Genomic DNA, 26,814 nt, shown 5'->3' on the forward strand with positions numbered 1-26,814 from the left:
GATTGGTAACAAAATTTTTGTTAAATATCTGGTAACTATTCTGTTCTCCTGTTTAAATGGTGGTAGTAATTTATCTGCTCTATTGGCTGGGTTAGCATTCAGAGCCTGAGTTTGAGGCTCAGATGCTTTCCCCAACTGGGCTTCCATTATGCATGACTGAACTCTTTGAGCACATCTAGCATGCTAAATACAGGTGCTCTTCACAGTGTGAAATAAGACCTGATTAAAAACACATCTTTTTTTTTTTTTTTTTTTTTCGGTACGCGGGCCTCTCACTGTTGTGGCCTCTCCCGTTGCGGAGCACAGGCTCCGGACGCGCAGGCTCAGCGGCCATGGCTCACGGGCCTAGCCGCTCCGCAGCACATGGGATCTTCCCGGACCGTCCGAACCCGTGTTCCCCGCATCGGCAGGCGGACTCTCAACCACTGCGCCACCAGGGAAGCCCAACACATCTGTTTTAATTCCACTTTTCAAATGCCTCTGCTTTAATGTCACCTTTCTGAATTGTCTTTCACACTCAAATGGGGAAATTCACTTCACCATCCATTTATCATAGATGAGAGAAGAGATCACACCCTACGTTTTGATCATTTTCAGTGAGCGTCAATTATTAATTGTTAGACTAAATTAAAAAAATCAGAATAAGAGTGGGTTGTATTTCTATTGAAAACATACAAAAATAAATGCTTATGAAAAAAATTTGTAAATATTTGTAACAAGGACAGAAACAAAGAAAAGCTTTCCCAGTGTTTCCTGATACATTGCCAATAAACATGAAAGCACTGAGAAAACCCAACACTTGATTTGGGGCTGTGCAAAGGGCATGTACTTACCAGTTTTGTTGTTATTAAGAGTTTTGCAATAGAAAAAGTCAGCAAAAGAGTGCAAGGAACTTCGTACTTGATATGCAATCACTGCATGTTGATTTGATTATAAGACCTGGCTATAATCCTGAAAATGTTATAAATTGATCATGGTATGTTTTTAACTTCAACTGATGCTTACTTTTGGTATTCAAATGAAATTAGCAGTCAACTTAATAGTATTCATGATATTTTTATTCTGTGTTACTTCCAAATACTTTTACATATATTATCTCATTTGATACTTCTAGCAACCTTACCAGGTAGAGAAAACAGATATTTTTATCCTCATTTTGCAGATAAGGGTATTGAGACTTTGAGGATTTAATTGACTTTACCTAGGCTGTATAGCCAGTGACAAAATTGGAACTGGAATTTTTGACTCTTTATTTATTTTAAAAAATTTATTTATTTTTGGCTGCATTGGGTCTTCGTTGCTGTGCACGGGCTTTCTCAGAGCAGGGGGGCTACTCTTTGTTGCGGTGTGCAGGCTTCTCATTGCGGTGGCTTCTCTTGTTGCGGAGCATGGGGTCTAGAGCGCAGGCTCAGTAGTTGTGGCACGTGGGCTCAGTAGTTGTGGCTCATGGGCTCTAGAGCACAGGCTCAGTAGTTGTGGTGCATAGGCTTAGTTGCTCCGCGGCATGTGGGATCTTCCCGGACCAGGGCTCGAACCCATGTCCCCTGCATTGACAGGCGGATTCTTAACCACTGTGCCACCAGGGAAGCCCCTGGAATTTTTGACTCTTAACCCAGAGGTACTTCCATTATACTATAATGTCTCTCATTCATACCATCAGTGTTTTTCAGTATCCCCCAAAGTTCAGGGTCAAGTAGCATTATGCTTAAAGAATCTGTAAGGAGCATGGACATTACTTTTAACCTGCAAATATTAACTTTTATAGAGATGGATAGAATTCCCACCTGAATTGCTCATTTGAACTTAGCATCTATAATGTGAACTATTTTTCCTTCAAATGAATCTGCCTTATTGAAATTAGAATAATATTTTTGGGGACATCATAGGAACACATTAAAAATTTGAACAGAAATGAAATTTGTTTTACACATTAAATAATCTGCATGTCTATTTAAGCTGATGTATTGACATTTTATAAACTGAGAATTCTCTTTTGATAAGTGTGTATCAGATTTTTTAAAACCCAAGAAGCTAAAATGAACACCTTGGGTGCTATTTTTGGTGTCTGTAATTCTGAAAACAAGTATTTTGATGAAAGTAACACTTCAAGAGAATCTGAGTATGAGGTGCTATCAAATGATGTTTAATGGAATTTTGCGAGCATATGTGTGTGTGTGTGTGTGTGTGTGTGTGTGTGTGTGTGTGTGGTGTGTTTGTGTGTGTGCGCGTGCAGGCGCGTGCCTTGCTGCTTGTGGGATCTTAGTTCCCTGACCAGGGATTGAATCTGGGCTCTGGGCAGTGAAAGCGTGGAGTCCTAACCACTGGACTGCCAGGGAATTCCCTAGCCTTTATATTGTTAAACAGAGACGGTTTCTCAGTTGTTTGATAAATCTCTGGTAAAATGAGAAATGATAATTAACTTAATTTGGCATTTGCTAATCATCTTTTTGATATCCTGTGATCTCTAAAGGTCTTTGGGAGAACTTTAACTCAACTTTGTTTAACAATTTGTATGTTAGTAATTTTCCACGCAATTTCTCTTCTGTTACCTCCCAAAGGTGGGGAGCTTGAAAGGATTTGCAAACAACTTTGTCCATTTCAAATTAAATTTTATATAAAAATTATGTATCTACTCTGCTTTCTACATGGGGAAACAGCACTGCTGTAACAAGACCTTTAGGATAATCTAAGAGAACTACATTAAAAAAAAAATTAGCTGGCAAACATGTTGCTTTTAATTTTCATTTAATGTCTCCTTATTCTTGTGCCATGGAGAAAGTATAAATACCTCTTAGTTGGTTCTTTGTTTTAGCTTATCCTTTTACTGTTCTGTGGGAGTACATAGATGGATACAAAATACCACATTTAATAATGACTCTAACTAGGCTCTCTTCTGAGATTTTGCTCTGAAAGCCCCCCCCCCCCTTTTCAGCCCTTTAATTTTCTTCAGCATGATTTTAACTGAAGGCTGCCTTCAAGGTGAGATATGCCCTTTATTTCTCTAATTGCAAGGTAGTGTTTTCTGAATCCTCTTCTTTGTTGCCCCTTTTAGTGTGATTGAGCTCAGCCTTTTCTGTTCTTCCTGGTGACACCAAGAAGATGCAGCTAATTCAGGGCCTATCAGGTTTTATTTATTTCATTTTTAAAAATTTATTTATTTATTTTTGGCTGCGTTGGGTCTTTGTTGCTACACGCGGGCTTTCTCTAGTTGCGGCGAGCGGGGACTACTCTTTGTTGTGGTGTGCGGGCTTCTCATTGCGGTGGCTTCTCTTGTTGAGCACGGGCCCTAGGTGTGTGGGCTTCAGTAGTTGTGGCTTGAGGGCTCTAGAGCACAGGCTCAGTAGTTGTGGTGCAAGGGCTTAGTTGGTCCGCGGCATGTGGGATCTTCCCGGACGGGGGCTCGAACCCGTGTCCCCTGCTTTGGCAGGCGGATTCTTAACCACTGCGCTCCCAGGGAAGCCCCGCCTATCAGGTTTTAAATGAGTAATTTACATAATATTTTTAAATGTGTTTCAAATTGTGGTTGCTAATATTGAAATTTATGCTTCGTGGAAAAATGCCCATCGGTTCAACACTAACTGCAGCCACATATACAGAACTATGAAGTTCATGAGTTTAGGTAACTGTGCTGGCCTGACACTCCTTATGTGATAGTTGTGGCAAATGTAAATGGCTAATCCTACATCTGAATGTAGGTTGATTTGCTTTCACTTTTACTGAGGAATCAATTCCATAATATTTTCAAGAACAAAAATTTCCATATCATTTAATGACTGATTTGCATGAAGACAAGGTCAACCTCTGTGGTGGCGTTAAAGGCCTTAACTGAATTATGAATGAGTGCCGTTATTGTGGTGGTGCTTTTTCTAACTTTTCTAAACCACCTCTTTCCATTTCTGCCTGTTACTGGCCGGCCCCTCCCCCCCGCAAAAAAAGTGTGTTGAAATAGAAAATGTAAACATAAGCCAGAAAAATAGCATAGAAAAAAATTAAATTACCTGGCTCAAAATCTAGAATTTTTAGAAGTAACTTGTCAAAATTCCAAATATTATTTCAATGGATGGTAAGGTTATTACCTGAGCTAGCACATCTTGTTCTGTAATTGTTGCAACTGTGTAAGTAAGACAAGGGCTTGCTTAGCCTTCTAACATCCTGAGAGAGGAAGGAAGAGAGACGATCTTAGTTGAGAGTTGAGTAGACCTGCTGAGATCAAGTTTAAGTATAGACTATTAAACCAAATGCAAGAAAAGTTGATGTGACTCTCTGACACATCATTAAGAAGCTTATGTTAAACTATATGGCAAACAAAAAAACTACTTGGAGCTTTACCATATGTGGAATTAAAGAAACAATTTATGCACAGGTGACCCCATATATTAGTACTATTTATTATGGTGACCATATTTTCCAATTCAAAATAGCACAGTTTGATGATAAGTTGGCTTGTATCAATATTTATGGAGAAAGTGTATGAGATCGAATATTTAAAATCTGGTCTGTACCTAAAGCACTACACCTGTGATATTTTATTTCTGTAGATAGAAAATGTAAAAGAAAGCTGAGTTACTGACTGTTCTAAAAAATTCCATTTTTTCTGGACTCAGTACTGTTGCCTTAATTTTGTGGGTTTTCCCCGGGGTTCTGTAAACTAAAAGGTTCAACTGTAGGCTTTAAAATTTAAAAGCTTTTAGGCCTGGAAAGGCTGGAGTTCTAATCCCCTCCTCGGCTTAGATATTAAATTATATAGCAAATCCTCTGAGGGGAACACCATCAGGCATGTAACCGTCTCACTTCATTCAGTTCTATTCCTGGTATGCCATAACGATCAGCAAAGAGAACGTGCAAACGGTTTCGCAAGATTCTATATAAAATGAAGTTGCTTAATGTTACATTCTTGGGAGGGATGGGTTTCTGAAGCCGTCACAGCTTAGCTGGGCCGTGAGAAGGGCGGCCTTGTTCTGACACTTTCCCAAGCAGGCGCGTCTCTAAGTGCCCGGAAACGCCAGAAGCTGGCCAAAGGTGAGCAGGGGAAGAGGTCCTGGCTTCTCCTAGCAGAGAAGCCTTGGCAGCCGCTTTGACACGCAGCCCTGTGAATACCAACCCCCTTTCTCTCTTTTATTCCCCCAGGCCAGCGCCTGGGACCCCCTACTCGAGGGGCTGGAGGCTATGCCCGCCTCTGCAAGCGCGGGGCCCCAGCCCTGACACGGCACCCGCCCTAACAGAGTGCTGCGCGCCTGCGCACCGGGACCGAGCGCGCGAGCGTTCCTTCCTGGCCCTGCGTTCCTCCCTCCCCCGCGCGCCTGCGCATCGGCTGGGAGGAACTCGGCGTCTCAGCCTCGGCGGGCTGTCGGGAGGCTGCGCGCGCGCCCGAGGTGAGGGAGGCGGGTCGCGCGCGCCGGTGGGAAGCGTCCGGCTGCCACAGCGCCAGCTCCGTCGTAGTCGCTGCCGCACGGGTCTCGCTCGCCCCTCCTACCCGCTCCCCCTCCCGCCGCCTCCCGAGCGCATGCGCCGCCGGAGCGCGGGGGTCGGCTTCGGGTGTGTGGTGGCGGCAGAGCGGAGCTGCGAGGCCCGAGAGTCAGAACCTGGGGGAGAGGGATGGTCTCTGCACGGGGGGGAGCCGGAGGAGCCGCCGCCGCTGCCGACGCCACCGCCGCAGCCGCCGCCGCCGCCGCCTCGGCGCCCGCCTCCCGGCGCTGACGGGCTCGTACGAAGCCGGCGAGGGGGAACCAGCACCAGCGGTCGCCGGCACACCGCCCAGCATGGTCCGGGAAACCAGGCACCTCTGGGTGGGCAACTTACCGGAGAATGTGCGGGAAGAGAAGATCATCGAGCATTTCAAACGGTGAGTGACATGAGGCCCGGGGCCGCGCTCTGTCCTCGGGCGCCGCTGGCCCCTCCGGCCCGTTGCCGGCCCCTCCCCGTGCGCGGAACTGGTGAGGAGACCCGGGCCAGACCCACGGACGGGTGCGGGGGGCGCCCGGCTGCCTGGCCGCTGCTCGGCCCGTGTCGCGGCGTTGGGCCTCGGGCCTCGGCGGAGCGGGCCCGGCTGCCGCCCTCTCCGTTCCCAATAAGGAGGCGGCTGTCTCTCGGCCTCCGCGAAGCCGGCGCCGGGAGGGTGCCCTCAGGCTGGCCAGCCGGCGGTGGGGTCGCGTCCTAGCGCGCCGCTGCCCCGGCTCCGAGCAGCCGCCCCCGCCGGCCCGGCAGATGCGGCGGAACCGAGCCGCCGACGGGCCGGGACCCGAACCCCTACCCCGCCCCGACAGCCCCCGGCCCGGCCGACTCCAGAGTCCCGCAGCAACTCGCGCTTCTCGCCCTGCGGACGCGTGGACATGTCTGACCTAGAGAGGGTTTTGTGGGGAAAGGAAAGGTTATACAAAAACAAAAGTCTTGGTAGGTATCGTAGGGATATCTCGGAACTGGGAAGACCCTGCTGGATTCTAGGGACCTCTCACGGAAGGTTCACAGACCTAGAAACGAAATGGAAATGGCAAACGCAAATGTTTTGATTTCTTCCCCTTGTTTATGTGGGGTTGGGTGGGGGGTGGTGTCTGAAAATAAGTTGGTGCGTCTGTTTCGGCTCTTTTCGCCTTTCTCCCTTCAGCGCTCTGGGGTCCCTGGATGAGGAGGGTGGTGGGGACCGAGTGCTCGCAGAGGAGGAGCCACCTCATGTAGCAGAGTCCCCACCGCGCTGTGCTCCCAGCCTCGGGAATCTCCGCTGCTGCGGCCGCGCCGGCGTTAACACTGCAGAGCCTTTTTAAAAAGGATGGTGTTTCCCTCCCACCCAGGATTCCTAAATCAGTGGTTAAAAAATGCATGCCTTTTCAGATTAGAAGATGTAGCTCTTTTAAAAAAAGATGTAGCTTTTAAAAACGTTCTTCCCAGAATATTTTTTTTTTGTTCATAGCGGAGTAGGAATGAATGTTCTTATTACATTTTACTTATTTAGTAGCTTTTACCGTTTGATTTTGTTTTGTGAAATCTATGTGGGTCATAGCTGATAGAGCCCTCCATGTGAAATACTGAAAATGACGGTTTACTTACACTGGTGTAAATTGAGAAGGACTGTAGCAGATATGTGATTGTCCTCGAAAATTACTGTTTCTTGCGATATTAAAGACTGCGGAAGGTTTTAAGTTTGGTATACTCTAAATTCCTCTTACTGTCTACTGAGGGAAGGGGAAATTATGGAGCGTCCTTATTAGTGAGTCACCATGGGAAAAAGAGATTGCGTCGCTTGCTCTTGAGCAGCTTGCATAAGGAAATGGAAGCAGAGGCAGCGGAGCTCCGCTCTTTCAAATGGAGGATCATTGATTCTGTTGGTGGTTGCTGTTACTGGGGTATTAAATCTTCACCGCTGGAGCGCGCGTCTGCGCGTGTCCGCGTGTGAAAAGGAGCCTGGAATAGTGAGGCCGTTCATAACCCGCTAAAGCTGTCCTCGTTAGGACTGGGGGAGGCGCGCTTCCAGGCACTCCCGGTGTTTACTACGTTGTGCTGAGAAATCAGGCAGCGGGAAGGCAGGAGCAAAAACTCGCCTCTGTCCCCTGTGACAAAGGGGAGATTTCGGGCTCAGTGGGGAAACAGATGGGAACTCTCCGTGGCGCTGCTCCACCCCTTACCCCGTATGGAGGCCCCATATCTTCAGTATTTTGGTGGAAAAATCATTTAGGTGCAGATTATTGGACTGGAAAAGCCACTTAGATGTGCTCACTTTTATCTCCTTGTGGACCTTCTCTGTAGGTGTCTGCCTGGGAAATTCGTATGCACCGACGTGCAAACACGTGCATTGCAGCATTTGCTTTGCCCCCTCAGTATCATGTGGCCAGACGTGTCATTTCGCATTATGCAGATTCTAGAGACACTGTATGCCTGTCGCGGGGAGTTTGACCCCTCTGCAAGATGAGGGGTTAGAGAGGAAAGAGGAAATCGTCCGAGGGAGTTTTGGAAGGTTTTTTAAGTGGATGGTGCTGCCGGCCGGCTTGTGTGAATGACTTTCTAAAATGGCGGCCAGGACCCACTTTAAGTGGGAATCAGCAGAGCAGATCTCAGAATGCACAGAGGGAGGAGCGGGCAGAGGATTCGAGCTGCCTTGGAAAGCGGCGGTCTGGAGGAACGTTGCTGTATTAAAGAGGGCTTAGCTGGCACATTGCTCACGACTGCATTTAAAGGAGTGTGTTACGTATTGCAGAGCAAAAGCAGATGCTATTGATAAGATTATCTTAAAACTAAGTAGACCTAGTGTCCCTGAAATTCCTTTATTTTAAAAGCGACTTTTGAAAATTTTAAACAAGTTTGCTTAGTTCTTTGGGTAGATAGTGCATTCTTAGTGGGTTTAAAGAGTGTAAAAAGGTTTACAGAGAAAAATCTCCCCTTTACCCCGACGCTGGGAATTCCAGTTCCCACTCTCCCCTTCCCATCTCCACCCCCTAACAGGTAATCTCTATTTCTGGCTTCTTGTGTATCCTTAAAACGGGTACAAGAAATGTTCTTGCTGATCCAGCTGTGAAGCTAAATGGACTTTGTTTGGAGAAATTCAAGGTCTTTTATCCTTATTGTAGAAAATGTTTTGTAAAGTGTGTGGTTGCTACCGGGAGGAAAACTAAATGTGAATGATTTAAGTGAAAGGGATAAAACGGTGCTTGTACCAGAATGAGAGTTCTGCAAGAAAATTTAAGAACATCCAATTCTGATGTCTTCTAGAAATCATAATGAGAAAAACCATGCAATACCTATACTAAAACTGAGGTTGAAGTGCCTACTTTTACCGTTTTCCCTAGCTGATTTCAACGTTAATAACTGTTTTACAGGATTAAGAGGTGTACACTGGGAATACATTATATAAAATGTTTTCAAAATGAATGTTCTCGTAACGGTGATTAGGCTTTTGTAGTAAGTATTTGGATTAAAAAAATGATTAAATGAGGCAGCTTTGGGAGCAGGGCAGTTTAAGAGGCATTTGGGATGGGGGAGGGTCAGAGCCAATTCTTTTATTTATATTTTGATCAGTGTTTTTGGTAGAAAATAGGTTGAGGGAAGGTTGCTGATTTGGCTTTTTTTTCCCCTCTGTGCCAAAGAAAGAGCAAACCTTTAAAATGTAATCAGAACATTTTCAAAATTTGGCTTTACCTTCTTGCAATAAGAATAATCTATTGTGCTCATGATTTTAACAGCATTCAATATGCTGACTGAAAAGAATTAAATGAGTATTTCTGAATCAGATTTAGTTAACAAAGATCCATTGCAGGGACTGAATTTGCACAATAGAGAAAGTCCTTTCCTTTGTATGGTATGTTAGCTGGATTGAAGGGGGAAGGGAGGAGTTATACAACAATTGGTCGCTGTCTTAGTTGTTAGAGGGAGAGAGGTGTGTGCAAAGGCGACTCCCTGAATCAGAATGAGCAAATGAATAGAACCCTTTAAAGGACATAAAAGTCTCTGTATCTTATTTTCAGGTTTGAAGTAAATCACATATTCAGGTTCTTCCCATCCATTCTCCACTTCTAGAGAATAAGTTAAAGATCACAGAGAGGTTGAGCAAGGTAGCAGCTCATGTAAAAATTTTGTCAAAGAATGAAACTCATTTAAAAGTGTTTTGTTTTCTTAACTTTATTTATTTTATCTTGCTGCGGTCACTTTCTTTAACCTCTTTATTGGAGTATAATTGCTTTACAATGCTGTGTTAGTGTCTGCTTTATAACAAAGTGAATCAGCTATACATATACGTATATCCGCATATCTTCTCCCTCATTTTGCTAACTTTACATGTCCAATCATAATAGTTTTCCTGAGTTTAAATAGCTGGAATATATGTTATGTTACATGAATTTGGTTTACTTCTGGGACACAATATAAAGTATTGTGGTAAAGTTTCCTTGTCCTTACATACTCCTATAACTAGAGATACTTTTAGACTTAAACAAATTTGACTCCCTAGCCCGCATCACTGCTACATGGTTTATTCTTTTGAGCTGAGCCAGTTTCTTTGAAGAAACCCCTCTGTTTTTGAATGTTATAATTTTGAATACCTATTTTCATGACAGGCTTTTTGAACATTAAAAAAAGTAAAGTAAAATAATTTTATACTTATCTTGAGAAATAGCATTAGAAACTAATACAGAATACTTGCGATGTTGTATTTTATTTCCTGAGTTAGAATGCTTCTGGCAGATTGGAGGAAAACATAGGGCTCAGTGCCAAGAAGAATGATGGTGTTTGACTTGTATAGAGGGCACCTTTTCCCAACTACGTTTCTTGTGGACTCTTGATTGCTCAGGCGTTGTATTGTTTGGTATGCTTATGAAGAGATTTCGGGCTTGATTTAGGAGACATTTTTAATCCTGTACGCACCAGTGGTTTGGAAAGACTTGTATAGAAGTTATAGAGATAGTGGTAATGTGGAAGTTTTTCCAAATATTCTTCCAAGTCTCATTTTCCTCTTAGTTTGAAATTTTGCCTAAATTAAAAAAAAAATTGAAATATTTCATGAAAACTAGCATATTCCAGTTGGAGACTATATATTTTTTTGCTTTTACTTTTAAGACTCCCTAGTGTTTGAGCTGTATTTAACTAGTCACAGTATTTAGAGTAAACGCTGTAGGCTGAAAAATACCTTGAGTATGTATATTCATTCAGATTGTGCTCCTGAATGTTGATGTTGGATGATTTGAAATAAATAGTTGTTCGTCAACTTTAAACTGACATATTAGTCTGCTGAACAAGGAGACTAAATAATGTAACACTTTTCTATAATTCAATTTCTAACCTTTACTGTTTGTTTTGTTTAATGTTTTCTTTATTATTATATGTCTTACAGCTACTCAAAAATTTTTTTAAAATTTTTTCTTTCTTTCTTTTCTTTTCTTTTATATTTTGGCTGCGTTGGGTCTTCGTTGCTGCTCCCGGGCTTTCTCTAGTTGTGGCAGGCGGGGGCTACTCTTTGTTGCAGTGCGTGGGCTTCTCATTGTAGAGGTTTCACTTGTTGTGGCACAGCATGGGCTGTAGGTGCTCAGGCTTCAGTAGTTGTGGCACGCGGGCTCAGTAGTTGTGGCGCACGGGCTTAGTTGGTCTGCGGCATGTGGGATCTTTCCGGACCAGTGCTCGAACCCGTGTCCCCTATATTGGCAGGCAGATTCTTTAACCACTGTGCCACCAGGGAAGCCCGCTACCCATATTTTGAATGAAAATAGCATACTCTATTGTGGAAACCAATTAGGATGTTTAGTCAATTTATTAGAAATTATATAATTTTGCGTGCTGTCTAGCTGGTTTTTAGTGTGTGGAAATACGCTTTGCAGTGAAAAGATGTTCTTGGTATGATATTAAAGTATTGCAATATTCCGATTTTTCCCCCTACATGTGGCACTGTCTGCCAAGTTGAAAATTATAAACATCTAAAAAAACCCCACAACGGGATGTCTCTATAAAACCCTAACTTAAATTTAGTGAATTTTTGGATTTAATTACTTAGGATTTCATTTTGAGTATAGGGATGAATTGAAATCTAGCATGTTTAAAGATTTTTATTATATAAGAACTGCTCCACCTCTTACAGCTAAGGAATATTTCTGGGAAAATTCAAATGGAAGACACCTATTATTGCTTGTGTTATGCACTTGGTGCTAGATTTTTAGTCCAGCATTAAACTCTGGGGGTATGTGTATGTCTTTGTATCTTTGTATTAGATGCTGAGTTTGGGTGACATTGACAAATGAAATTAAGATTTTTCTGTTTATATCTTGTATTGGCTTTGTTACATTTGTATCATGTTTACACACAGTATGTGTACTTTTACATATAATACATTTATAGTTTCTTTGATTCTCAAAATTGACTCTGATTTTTTTAGAAAAATACCCCATCATTTTATTCCTTTGATTAAAAAACTAGGGGCTTCCCTGGTGGCGCAGTGGTTGAGAGTCCGCCTGCCGATGCAGGGGACACGGGTTCGTGCCCCGGTCCGGGAAGATCCCACATGCCGCGGAGCGGCTGCGCCCGTGAGCCATGGCCACTGAGCCTGCGCGTCCCGAGCCTGTGCTCCGCAACGGGAGAGGCCCCAACAGTGAGAGGCCCGCGTACCGCAAAAAACAAACAGACAAACAAAAACCCAAAAAACTAGGATATTTTTACTCAAAAACACTTTGTATTTTACAAACTATATTGGATGTATAGTGATTTGCATCTTTTGTAAGTCAGTAAATTGGTAGGTGGTGGATTTTTGTTTCAACCATTAATTTTTAAAATTTATGCTGTCTGCAGTAAAGGCTCTTTTTCACTCAAGATTTTTTTATTCTTTATTTTAAAAATTTTTTAATTTTTATTTTTTGGCCACGTGGCTCAGCATGCAGGATCTTAGTTCCCCGACCAGAGATCGAACCCATGCCCCCTGCAATGGAAGCAAGGAACCCTAACTACTGGATTGCCAGGATATTCCCCACTTAAGATTATTTAAGTAACCTCGGATAAAAAGAAAAAAGATTTTAAAAGTTTATCGCTTTATTATATCAAAAGGATGTTAGAATGAAAACTATTACTATTTAGACCAGAATTTAGGAGGAGGTACTTAAATTTGGATAGGAAAATAGTATGTCTTTATTTTCACTAACTTCTTAATCAGAATTTAGCATTTCCATCAATTATAACTATATTGTGGTGTAGTACCAACCTGGTAGTATTAGTAGTACCTGTGATGATTTCACCACCAACGCCAATCAGATGTATTTTCATATTTTACATTACAGTTGTTGCAGATATTTCATTTATGCTCATCACAACTTAGAAATGACAATAGCTGTTAGACCTGCTGCTAAATACTTATATTTAATGCATCAGTAAAGATGCATATATATATTACTGTATGATCAATCTGTGTTGTAGATATACTTTTAAACTTTACCTTGGAGAATTTTGAACATACACAAAAGTAGAAGAATAGTAAGTAAATCTCATGTACCCATTGTTCAGCCCCAATGACCATCAACCATGACGTATTCTGCCTTATGAGGAAAAATAAAGCAGAGGAGGGGATGGAGAGTAAATGCGGGTGGGAGTGACGAGGAAGGCCTCTTTGAAAATATGGCATTTGATACACAGGAATGAAGGCCTATCCATACACGCAGATCCACTTCTCGCCTTCCTATGTGTTTGTTTGTTGTTTTTCATTTAAAATTTATTTTGAAATAGTTCAGGAAAAGTGCAGAGAATTCCCACATTCACTTCACACAAATTCCTCAGTTGTTAGCATTTTGCCACATTTGCTCCATTACCTTCTCTTGTCTTTTCCTGGCATGACATCCTTAAATTCTCCAGTGTATATCTCCCCAAAACTGCATTGCACCATACAGTATTTTCGGCAAGGAAATCAACATTGGTATAGCACTATTACTCAATCCATAGACCTCATTCAAATGATGCCAGCCATCCCAACAATGTCCCTCTTTCCTTTTTGGTCCAGGATCCTAGCCGGTACGTGTTGTTCGTCTGGAACAGTTTCTTACCCCAATTCTCATGTGCCTGATAGTCTTAAAGAGCACAATTCTTTTTTTATTTTTAATTAATTAATTTATTTTTGACTGCGTTGGGTCTTCAATTTTTAATTAATTAATTTATTTTTGACTGCGTTGGGTCTTCATTGCTGCGTGCGGACTTTCTCTAGTTGTGGCAAGTGGGGGCTACCCTTCTTTGCGGTGTGCGGGCTTCTCATTGCGGTGGCTTCTCTTGTTGCGGAGCACGGACTCTAGATATGCGGGCTCAGTAGCTGTGGCTCGCGGGCTCTAGAGCACAGGTTCAGTAGTTGTGGCACACGGGCTTAGTTGCTCCGCGGCATGTGGGATCTTCCCAGACCAGGGCTCGAACCTGTGTGCCCTGCATTGGCAGGCAGATTCTTAACCACTGAGCCACCAGGGAAGCCCAAGAGCATAATTCTTTCATTCTGCAGGCTGACCCTCTACCCAGGTCTGTCCAGTATTACCTCATGACCAGATCAGGTCTTGCAATCTTGGCAGGAATACCAGAGAAATGATTCTGTGCTTTTTCATAATATGGAGACAGTATTGGATCCATCCCACCACTGGTGATGTTAACTTTGATCACCTAATAAAGTTAGTGTCTTCACCATTTTTCCCCCTTTATTTGATTAGAATTTTATGGGAAGATATTCCAGTATTACACTGATAGTCTCTTCCATCATCAACCCTAAACCCAGTAGTCTTAGCAGCTATTGATAACTTTTTGTGAAAATATTTATTTATTCATTTATTTATTTTTGGCTGCATCGTGTCTTAGTTGCGGCATGCGGAATCTTTTGTTGCAGCATGCGGGCTTCTCTCTCTAGTTTTGGTGCATGGGCTCAGTAGTTGTGGCGCGCGGGCTTAGTTGCCCTGTGGCATGTGGGATCTTAGTTCCCCGACCAGGGATCAAACCCACATCCCCTGCATTGGAAGGCAGGCTCTTAACCACTGGACCCCCAGGGTAGTCTCCCATTGATAACTCTTGACTGTATTATATACTGCTGTGATTGTTGCCAAATGAGCATCTATTACTGTGATTTCTTATACATTTATTCTGTAGGTAAGAATTTTCCATAATTATATTTGGAAATATATATACACACACGCATATATATGATTTCCATTTTTTTCAATGGGTTTTAATTCAGGACTTGCTTATTTTGATACCCAAATCATTCTAGATTTGACCAGTGGGAGCTCCTTCAAACTGGCTACTGTGTCCTTTTGATATCTCGCCACTACTCTTTTAAGCATTTCTTTATTTCTGGCAACAACAAAGGCTCATCTTGTATTTTCCCTTTCCCAGTCCTGTAATCAGCCATTCTCCAAGAGACTCTGGTTCCTTTTAGGGAGGGATGGTATTTAGAAACCCAAGATCTGGGTGCACAGTTTACCCATTGCTGCAGAGCTAAGAGGATATGTATTGTGTGTGTACACATGTATATATGTTTACATGTATATATAATACATGTATCTCTATATAATATATTTTGAAACTATGTTCACACATGTTTCAATACATGAGGATTCTTTGTAACCTCCCCATTTCCATGTTTATAAATCCCTTCTCAGACAGTGAGAAACTTATTATTCTCAATATATTTACTTAGTTGCCCAGTATGTTCTTAGTGTAACTAATAGGCCAACCACTCTGCCTCCCCCACCTCTGCCTGCCACCTCTGGGCACCTCACCCCTGCTGCCTCTGCCTCAAATCACCTCCCTTTTGGCTTTTCTCGTTGGAAACCAACATTGTGGGGGAGGTGGAAGGCAAGGCAAGAAAAGGAAGGTGGGGCTGGAAATGACTTGCATGTTTTTGTCTTCAGTTTTTTCTCTCATAGGAGGCAACTTGTGGATGAATGAATTACCTGCCTCTGGTACCATTTGTAAGCAGATTTAGAGCTACCCCACTTTTAAAATTTTAGTTTTGGTTCTACTTCCACCACTGACTTTATGACATGAGGTTAATCACAGGATCAGTATGAGCTGTATTATATGCTGAGTCATTCAGAAGAGGGGCTAGTAAGAAGGGAGTTTGTTTTTTAGGTATCATCATTGCTCCATTTATTTGGGCGTCAGTCACTCACTTTGTGTGGTATCTCAGCAAAATCTTGCCCTCGCCCCACTTCCCCCAGGCTTATTGACCTCAACCTTATTTCTTTTTTTGTTTAACTTAAAATTTTTAATACTAATTTTAAATTAAGAAGTTTTAATTAATTTAATTCTTAACTGAAGTATAACTGTCATATAACATTATATTGGTTTCAGGTGTACAACATAATGATCTGATATTTGTATATATTGCAAAATGATCACCACAGTGAGTCTAGTTAACATTCCTCACCATACATAGTTACAAAAAACGTTTTTTTTCCTTGTGATAAGTACTTTCAAGATTTACTCTCTTAAAGTACTTTCAAGATTTACTCTCTTAGGAACTTTCACATATGCAATACAATATTAACTGTAGTCACTGTGCTGTACATTATATCCCCATGACTTATTCATTTTATAATTGGAAGTTTTTATCTTTTGAGCCCTTGCATTCCACCCGTCACCCCAACCCCCAACCACCAATCTGTTTTCTGTATCAATGACTTTTTTTTTTTAAGATTCCACATATAAGTGAGATCTTATGGTATTTGTCTTTCTCTAACTTATTTCACTTAGAATAATGCCCTCAAGGTTTATCCATGTTGTTGCAAATGGCAAGATTTCCTTCTTTTTTACGGCTGAATAGTATTCCATTGTATGTACGTCCGTGTGTGTGTGTGTGTGCGCGCATATGTGCACACTCCACATATGCCACATGTTCTTTATCCATCCATCAATCCCTGGACACAGGTTGTTTCTGTATCTTGGCTTTGGTAAATAAAATGCTGCAATGAACATGGAGATGCATATCTTTTCAAATTGGTGTTTTCCGTTTCCTTGGTTATATACCCAGAAGTGGAATTGCTGTGTCATATGGTAATTCTATTTTTAACTTTTTGAGGCACCTCCATACTGCTTTCCATAGTGGCTGCATCACCTTTTTTTTTCTGCTCCCTCTACACTACTCTTCACCCCTGTCCAAAGAGTTCCTTAATGAATCAAAATCTTATTCCTTTGCACAAGCCCTACAATGTGTATAGTTGGTATTATTTTGAAGTAGATCCCAGACATCTTATTTAATCCACAAGTATTTCAGTGTTTCTCTCTAGAAGATAAGAACTGTTTAAAGATGTTCAGCAATACTGTGGTATATCCTTATTTCAAATACCCAGTCAGTATTTTCAAATATCCAGCCAGTACTTGAATTTGTAATTGTTTTAAGAATCATTTTTTTTCACTCAGTCTCTAAATAAGGTACATAAGATATATTTTAAAAATTTTATTGAGGTATAATTTGCATACAGTAAAATGTACCTATTTCAAGTGTTGAGTTTGTTGAATTTTGAGAAATGTAGGCATCCTTGTAATCACCACCACCACAGTCAGGATACCACAGTTTATTTACTTACTGATGGACATGGGACTGTTTCAACCTTTTTTAATCCATAGGTTTTAATCTCTCTCTCTGCTTACAACTTAATTTGTTGGAAACCAAGTTGTAGAGTTTCTCAGTGTGTGTTTTGCTGATTACATGCCTGTCCTGTGGTATACATTAACATCACCTTTTGTCCTCTGTATTTCCTGCATGTTCAAAAGTTGATAATTGTATTTCAATATAATTGGTTTCTTTGTAATTCGTGCATTTTACTTGATTAATTTAGTAATAGTCCAAGAAAGGGTTTATAGGTTTCACTGGCTGTCAAAGCAGTCCGTGGAAAAAAGTGTAAGAAATATTGGTTTAGGCAAACCATTATGTTAAGAATAGAATGCTAGCAGTATATTTAAGTACTTAACTTTAGCTTTGACATAAAAAGGTTGAGGTTAAAAAGTTAAGAATCACTGAAAAACTTTAAGACTAGTAAACAAAACAAAGATAGTGTCCTGTGAATAGCTTTATTTTTCCCCTCCTCTTTTTCCTCATTGTAAACTTATAGGATTAGAACTGCTGTATTTCTTGTGGGAATTTTTTTCTGTTTTTTCATCCACCGGCCCCCCACCCCCACCCCGCCTCAGTTTTATCGTAGAAATCATGGAATCCTTAGATTTTTTAAGGTTGTTCCTTTTAGTCAGCTTGAATTCTTTCAATGAAATGAATTTCAAGCACATCCAATGTTAGAATTAAATGCCATAATAGATATTAATTTCTCTTATGTGAGGGGGTTCAGCCTTAATCAAAGAAAACAAGATTTGCAAAAATCTCAATTTATAGAGAGTATCTAAAATTCAGTTAGTATGTGATACTGTATATAAAAAAGACAGGGAATTCCCTGGCAGTCCAGTGGTTGGGACTCCGTGCTCTCACTTCCTAAGGCCCAGGTTCACTCCCTGGTCGGGGAGCTAAGACCCTGCAAGTTGTGCGGCGCGGCCAAAAAAACAAAAACCAAAAACAAAATAAGACACCTTAACTCTTCAGTAAAACATTTATTTGTTTATTTATTTAAATATTTATTTTGGCTGTGCTGGATCTTCATTGTTGCACTCGGGATCTTCGTTGTGGCACGTGGGATCTTTTTTGCAGCATGTGGACTCTTAGTTGCAGCATGCAAACTCTTTAGTTGTGGCATGCATGTGGAATCTAGTTCCCTGATGAGGGATTGAACATGGGGTCCCTGCATTGGGAGCGTGGAGTTTTACCCACTGGACTACCAGGGAAGTTCCCAGTAACACATTTATTATATAAAGTAGGTACATTTATTTTCTCCCATGAATTGAATGGGTCGGATTATAAGATTTATAAGGGGACTTCCCTGGTGGTGCAGTGGTTAAGAATCCGCCTGCCAGTGCAGGGGACACGGGTTTGATACCTGGTCTGGGAAGATCCCACATGCCGCAGAGCAACTAAGCTCGTGCACCACAACTACTGAGCCTGTACTCTAGGGCCCACGTGCTGCAACTGCTGAGCCCCCGTGCTGCAGCTACTGAAACCCATGTGCCTAGAGCTTCGCAACAAGAGAAGCCACCGCAATGAGAAGCCCGAGCACCGCAATGAAGAGTAGCTTCCGCTCACTGCAACTAGAGAAAACCCGCGCACAGCAACAAAGACCCAATGCAGCCAAAAAAAAAAAAAAAGATTTCTAAGGTCTTTTTAGTTTAGAAAATCTTGTTGTAGGGCACACCGTGTTAGAACTGGCAAAGGGTCTTTATTGGCATGGAAAAATATTAAATGACAAAACAAGGTGTAAAATGGGACATGTAACATCTCTGTGGGGTCAGTGAAAATCTATACGTGACTCTCCTGTGTCAGCTTTTGATACAAATGGTGTTTCCATTGATAACTGAAAATCTAAAGTGAGAGATGAATAAGTATAATATTAAAAGCTCTCTCATGCAAAAAAAAAGAAAAGAAAATCTTATTCTAGCCATTCTCCATAGTGTATAAAGGTCACTGGAATGCTGTGAAGATTTTTAAAAAGTATATTTTGATGATTAGTTGGATTATAAAAGAGCTTAATATCTAGAAATACTGTGTAGCCATCATACAAAACATTGGTGTACCAGTTCCTTTCAGATAAATCATCTCCTAACCAGCTATGCTCATCAATCAAAAATAGGCTTTCTTGGGTTCAGACTTAAGTGGCATTTGTAACGTTTCAAATAGTTTTAAATTATATTGCAGTTAATTTAAAAAAATGGTGTCTGTGCTTTGTTATACTAATCTAAGGTGTATAATGATATACTGTAGTTTTTCTTGTCACTTATACCTTTCTGTGTTTTTTTTTTTTTTATGAAGTAGCCCTTTCCACGGTGGTTTTTGACACATATTATTCCTTTTCAGCAAGTTTGCTGTGCCGCTCTAAAAGTAGATGTATAAAGGGAACTTTAGTCACAGCTTGGGGTCTCACAAGGTTATGACATTTGATTTCCTTTGTGTTGATCTTATTGGAAATTTGTATAAAGGTTTTGCTTGTAAAGAAAAGCTTTTTAGTTCTAGAGATTATAATTAATGACTAAAGTGTTGACTGGAGAAATTTGCATATTTAACAGGTTTCAAGAATGATTGGCATAGAGACTGGTGACTTATTTCTTAATTTAATAGGCTTAATTTCATGCAGAGTTTTTATTGGGAAGCATGATTATTTAAACGTTTATAAACCATTGGAAGTGAGTAGAAAAACCCAAAGACCTTTTAAGATTAAAGAGTGATAAAGAAGACCCATTTCCTTAATCTGGAAGTATTGGTAGTCTTTAAAGATTTACAGAAATGCAGTGGTGATAAAAAGAATATGGAATTTATGTATATTACAAAAAGATCACATTTGTCCTGATTCTGTTCTAAGTAACCATATATTGTGAAATAAGGATAGAAGTCTAATCAAGTGAAATATTAGAGGGAATTTATAAATTTCTGAAAGTCTTTTTTTAAACTGTTATTTTACTAAGAAGTAAGCCATAGGTTAGGCTTACTTAGGCTTACTTAGGCTTAGGTTAATTTCCTTCTCAGCAGTTGTACTGTAATAGTCCTATTAAGCCAGGTAGGAAGCACATTTTCAAAGAGTCCTTTGTATTTACACCCCGGACTCTTGATGTGGATTTTTGTTAGTTTCTTGGCTTCTGCTACTTCAACTTTGTTTTCTCCAGCCTTCCCCTTTTGATCAACTTGCCTTGCTCCTTTTTTTCTTCATCTAACTGTTTTATTTACTGCCATTACTTTAAGAAATGGTTAATCATGGTCATTTGCATTCTCTTTACAATCGTACTTGAGCTTTTCTCAGTACTATGTAAATCAGACACATTTATGAAGTTGTTCATTAATTATTGTGAGAAGAAATGTCCAAAAGTTAACTTAGTGGCCACCATCATTGTCTGTATTCCTGCATTGTGTGTGTGTATGTATATATTTATATATATATATATTTTAATATTTATTTATTTGGCTACACCTGGTCTTACGGCACGTGGGATTTTGCGGCGTGTGGGATCTTTAGTTGCGGCATGTGGGATCTTTTAGTTGCGGCATGCGGGATCTAGTTCCCTGACCAGGGATCGAACTCAGGCCCTCTGCATTGGGAATGTAGAGTCTTAACTGCTGGACTGCCAGAGAAGTCCCCTGCACTATATATTTTGACTTTTAGAGTGTAAACTCCTCCCTCCTATTCTCTGAAGAAGTACCTTATGAATTCTTTCTAAGATTGTCTAAAAGATTCAGGCTTCCTATTTTATGTAGCCAGTAACGTCTAAAGATCATAGAATCTTTGGGATTGTTTTCTCCTTATAATTGGATAATCTTTCAGAGGTTTATGTATCAGTTGCGCACTCTCTTTTTGTTAACAATTAATTTTAGTTAGTAAATAGTTATTTTGCACCATAAGATTGGTGCAAAATAATGCATGTACGTATTTTTTTCACTGAAGTAATGGTGCCGTTAATAGTTCTGAAGAATTTTGTCATTCAAAGCTTTACTGAAAACATTGCCTTTTCCCAAGAGTTGTAGTCATCAAGTTTTCATGTACAGGAATCTAGGCACTAACCATGGATTTGATAAACAGCTGACTATAGTTTTGTTGGTTGAATTAAGCTTATCTTCAGTCTTCAAGTTTTCTTAAACCTTTTCTAATTAGAGTCAATAAATCGTTTCTCATCTTAAAAAAGTAATGTATTATGTTCATAGAAGCATTTACAATAGCCAAAAGATAGAAGCAATCTAAGTGTTCATGACCCATGGAAGGATAAACAGAATGTGTGACAACAAAATACGTATCACGGAGTATTATTCAGCCTTAGAAAGGAAGGAAATTCTTCTTTTTAAAATTGAAGTATTGTTGATTTACAGTATTATGTTAGGAGAGGAAATTCTGACACATGCTTCAACATGGATGAACCTTGAAGACTTTATGCTAAGTGAAATAAGGCTGTTACAAAAGGACAAATATTGTATGAGTCTACTTACATTAGCTTCCTGGAGCAGTCAAATTCATAGAGAAAGTGGAATGGTGCGTTCCTTTTTTTTTCTTCTTCTTTTTTTTTTTCTTTCTTTCTTTTTTTTTTTTTTAACTGTTATAAGTAGTGTTGCTTACTAAACAGTCTATCAAATTGTCTTCCTAAGAGGTTTCTCTAATTTATACTCCTGCAGACGGTGTTATGAAAGTATCTATTTTCTTAGACTCTAGCTAATATCTAGGTATTATTAAAATTTAGGTCTTTGTGTTGCATGGCATTTTTTTTTTAATTTGGATTTTTGAAATTTTGAGTGGAAATTGAGCAGCTTTTTTGAGTGTGTTTGTTTTGTTTACCATTTTGTGTGTATGGGTGTATTTTTAAAGAATTTCCTGGAACTTCCCTGGTAGCGCAGTGGTTAAGACTCCGTGCTCCCAGTGCAGGGGGCCTGGGTTCGATCCTTGGTCTGGGAACTAGATCCCACATGCATGCCTCAAGTAAGAGTTCGCATGCCACAACTAAGGAGCCAGCCTGCTGCAACTAAGACCCGACGCAACCAAATAAATAAAATAAATATTAAAAAAAAAATTTCCTATTTGGGTATTTTGCCTGTGTTTTGTTTGGACCTCTGTCTCCCTTGATTTGGAAGAATTTTTATATTTAGGAAATCACTTATTTCTCATGTGCAAGTATTTTTCCCCATGTGTTTTTTGACTGTATTTTGCTATTTAGGAGCTGTAATTTTTATGCGGTTTAATTTATATGGTCTTTTCTTTTATGACATAGGGATTTTATCTCAGGCTGAGAGTCTTTCCCAGACTACAACAAACTAACATATATATATATATATATATATTTATTTATTTTTGTCAGAGAGAGAACACAAATCAGCAAAATATTACAAATCATTCTCCCCCCGCCCTTCTTTTCCCACCTCTCCCCCATTCCTCCAAGTAGAGAAACATTTTAGGATATTAGTTTTTTCTAAAATGAGGCTAGGGGTCCTGTGTTTGACTGCGCTTTGCTGGCTTTAGGGATTCTGAGTCTGTTTTTTTCATCTTTAGTAATCATTTGTACTTACTCCAAAGATAAAGTGATTAAAGGGAAATATATTAATTATTTAAGAATAATTTTAAAATCTTTTATACATAAATTTATTTCACAGTAGATTTCCCGAAAGAATTCTGTATCTCCATGAAGTGAAGATAGGTTTTGGCTGTCATCTAATGGGTTACTTATCTTCCCAGGCAGGCATGCTTGAAATAGAAAATGTCTTCCTTAAATGTGCCCATTTACAGGAAACATGGCAGGCAGTTGATTTGTATTGAGATAACGCAGACACTTGTGACTAAAGGATATGTAAAATCTGTTGTATTAAAAGACGGTGACAGGGACTTCCCTGGTGGTCCAGTGGCTAAGGCTCTGTGCTCCCAGTGCAGGGGCCCCAGGTTCAGTCCCTGGTCAGGGAACTAGATCCACATGCCGCAACTAAAGATCCCGCATGCCACAACTAAGACCCAGTGCAGCCAAATAAATAAATATAAAAGACAGTGACAGGTACTATTTTTTGTCTTTTTTTCTTTTAATAATAGTTTTAACGAGATATAATTCGCATGGCATAAAATTTTTCCTTTGAAAAGTGTACAGTTGTTTTTAGTATATTTGCAGAGTTATGCAGCCATCACCACTAATTTCAGAACATTTCCATCACTCCAGAATGAAACCCCCATACCCATTAGCAGTCATTCTCCATTCTTTCTTCTCCCCAGCTCCTGGAATCCACTAATCTATTTTCTATTTCTGTGTATTTGCCTATTTTGGACCTTTCACATATATATGGAATCATAAAATATGTGATTGGCTTCTTTGCCTTATAGTGTTCTCGAGGTTCATCCATGTTGTAGCATGTATAAGAACTTCATTCCTTTTTATTGCCAAATGACATTCCATTGTATGGACATATACCACATTTTAAAAACTCCACTCAGCAGTTGAACGTTTGTTTCCATTTTTTTGGCTATTATGAATAATGATACTGTGAACATTCCTGTATGTGTTTTTATGTGGACTTCTCTTTTCAGTTCATACCCAGGAGTAGAATTGCTGGCTTATACGGTAATTCTAAGTTTAACATTTTGAGGAACTGCCAAATTGAATTCCAAAGTGGCTGTACCATTTTACAATCTCACCAGCAATTTATTAGGGTTTAGATTTCTCCTTATACTTGTTATTGTCTGTCGTTTTTATCAATATTCTAGCCATCCTATTTCGTGTGAAGTGGTATCTCATTGTGGTTTTGGTTTTTATTTTCCTAAAGTCTAATATCGTTAAGCAAATTTTTGTGTGTTTATTGGCTATTGGCTGTTTGTATATATTTTTAGAGAAATTGTCTATATCCTTTGCCTATTTTTTTTTTTTTTTGCGGTACACGGGCCTCTCACTGCTGTGGCCTCTCCCGTTGCGGAGCGCAGGCTCAGTGGCCATGGCTCACGGGCCCAGCCGCTCCGCGGCACGTGGGATCTTCCCGGACCGGGGCACGAACCCGTGTCCCCTGCATCGGCAGGCGGACTCTCAACCACTGCGCCACCAGGGAAGCCCCCCCTTTGCCTATTTTTAAATTGCATTTTTTTTTTCATTGTTGAGTTGTAAGAGCTCCTATCAGATAAATAATTTGCAAATATTTTCTATTTTCTGGGTTTATATCAATTTTTGATCATTGTCTTTGGATAGAGTAAAACTGTTAACTTGTAATTTATCATTGTCATGCTAACAATTTAAATTTATCTTTGTCATTCTAGATAATTGTTAAACCAAGTTCTTCTTTTGGATTTTAACTTATTTTAACTGATATAATGAGACATATGACATATTAAAAATATTACTATCTTACTTGGTTATGTCCAAATTGCAGGAGTTTTGCCATCTGAGTATATGATTCTGAGCTACTTACTACATTTAATGGTTTGAAGTATGGGCGATATCAGTAATTGTGAATGAGGTAGCTTTAATGTCTGCCTTACTATGTTGATGACAAGAAATAGCCGTGATTAATTTGAAAAGATTGGGATTGTACACTTAAAAATGGTTAAAATAGCTAATTTTATGTTATATTTTATATAACAATAAAATTTTACAATAAAAAATTTTAAAAATTTGATCTGTGATTATGTAGGAAAAATGTGTCCAGTTCCAATTTAAATGCTGTTATGATGCATTAAGTTTCTAGGGAATTCTGCCTTTTGGCATTCTTGAAGTATTTGTAGTCACTGGTATAGAAAATAAAATAAAGGTCTAACACAGAGGGGAAACCAGTCTTTTGGTTTAAATATAGGATCAAGTGGTTGATTTATAAATTAGTAATTCCTTCATAAAAATTTTTTACTATGAAAGGGTTATATAAATAAGTGTTGATGTTACTGCATTATTGCAGATAATTTGCTGGTTGTAATGGGTATATTTATGACCCAACTGTCTGAGTTTGGAAGAGGAATGATTTTGAATATTTTCATAATATAAAAAATAAGTGAGCTTCCCTGGTGGCGCAGTGGTTGAGAGTCCGCCTGGCGATGCAGGGGACGCGGGTTCGTGCCCCGGTCCGGGAAGATCCCACGTGCCGTGGAGCGGCTGGGCCCGTGGGCCGTGGCCGCTGAGCCTGCACGTCCGGAGCCTGTGCTCCGCGGCGGGAGGGGCCACGGCAGTGAGAGGCCCGCATATGGTAAAAATAATAATAATAATAAGTAAACATAAACATTTATTGTTTCTACTATTATAGGTCACTGAACCAGACTGTAATACTCATCTCTTAGGCCTTTTTATCCCTTACAGCATGCTCATTTGCTTTTCGCTTTCTGTCTATTCATACTTATTGATCGTTTTCTTTTGAATAAGGAACAGCTTAGCCATGATGGTGTGGAAGGGTGGAAAAGTGGGCAATACGCAAAGAATTGATAGTTTGATAAAATATGTAATCTTTGGAAAATGATGTATTGGGTTTTAGATGAATGGGTGTTTTAGGTTAATTGCATGCCTCTTCAAAGAGGCAGATATTCTCCTCATTACAATTCTGTAAGTCTATCCTGAATAACAGGTAAATGTTTCAAGAATGACTTGGGGAGGATTGTTTTCTGTAGTAGGAGGACTTGTGTGAAAACGAATTGTGGCTATTCTTTGTTATTGCTTATTATTAGTAGGGGCACTTGCAAAAAAAGGTAGGATTAAAATAAATAATTGCATTCTTATTGATAAACCAGCTAATAAAAGATAAATGTAGTAACTTTTAGAAAGAAAGGGTATTGAGAGAATTCATTGGGTTTTAGCATACTAATGATCTTTAGCTTTATGTATTTAGTGTTGCTTTGGAAATTAACAAAGTAAGTTTCTTGTAGAGTTGAGGAAAAGTTTAGAATAGGAGGAATCTTCTTTTCACATATCAAGGAGCTGAAAATTGTAAATAAATCAATTCCATGAGACTAGGGATCTTTGTTTTATTCCCTGATATGCATCAAGTGCCTACAACAGTGCCTGTTAAGAACCATAAAATTAAAAATAATTGATTCAGGATTAGAACCCTACTCTTTTCTCATAGTGGAGGAAAAACATTAGAGTATATCATGATGCTCTCAAATGTAAAATGTGAGGCCATTAATACACTGCAATTATATTCTTCAAGGAGATGCTAAGGACTGTAAATTTGACTGTATAAATAGTCACATGTTGAAAGACCAAACATCTCAGCAAATCTGGCATTGTTTTGGGTTATTTTAAAATTCTCTCTTAAAAACGTAGAAGAATTATAGTGTATGTTGATCAGTTTAATATTTTTTGATGGTGAATATTTTTGACCAAACAGAAACCAATTTAATGTTGTTTTTTGATTGTGTTTTTGAAGACAAACCCATTAGATTGTTATATACTGCAGCTTGTAGCAATCAAGCACACTTTCTTAATTTTATGTTCTTATTTAAAAAAAAAAGGTTTTCTTGATTCTTTAAAAATTACAAATGAGTTAACTTATTACTACAACCTTTGACTATGTAATTTAAGAAAATATTTTGTGCATATTACTGGAGACTATTCCATAGGTTCTCTGAAAACCTGTAACTAAGGCTCTATGTTTAAAAAAAAGAAATACTATTTAACTGTGGTTTTATTATTTTTGCTCTTTTTTTTTAATTAGTAGATGTCAGTAAATGTTTCGTTTGAATACTTAAGGAATACTTGAATACTATAGGAACTGTGTTGTTTTGGAAAGAGTAGATAAAATCAGGACATCACATTTACATTTACCAGCTGAGTTCTCATGGCTGTGAAGAGTTAACAGGTTTTTTTTTTTTAGTATAGAAGAGT

General features: G+C 39.6%; 1 protein-coding gene across 4 annotated transcripts in view; it reads left to right on the top strand.

Annotated features, from left to right (window-relative positions):
- Positions 1–26,814, top strand: part of SPEN (spen family transcriptional repressor) — a 94,778-nt gene that overhangs the window by 6,272 nt on the left and 61,692 nt on the right. For 2 of the 4 annotated variants that reach the window (XM_067721415.1, XM_067721419.1), the window contains exon 1: positions 5,430–5,842. The exons of 1 other annotated variant lie outside the window; for it this stretch is intronic. In XM_067721415.1, the coding sequence (XP_067577516.1) occupies positions 5,760–5,842 (83 nt within the window). In that variant the 5' untranslated portion in view covers positions 5,430–5,759. Of the gene's footprint in view, positions 1–4,896; positions 5,020–5,429; positions 5,843–26,814 lie in introns of those variants that run through there. One more of the 4 variants, XM_067721416.1, reaches the window with a different exon arrangement.

This window comes from Pseudorca crassidens, chromosome 2 (assembly GCF_039906515.1).
Source record: "Pseudorca crassidens isolate mPseCra1 chromosome 2, mPseCra1.hap1, whole genome shotgun sequence".
Lineage (NCBI taxonomy): Eukaryota > Metazoa > Chordata > Mammalia > Artiodactyla > Delphinidae > Pseudorca > Pseudorca crassidens.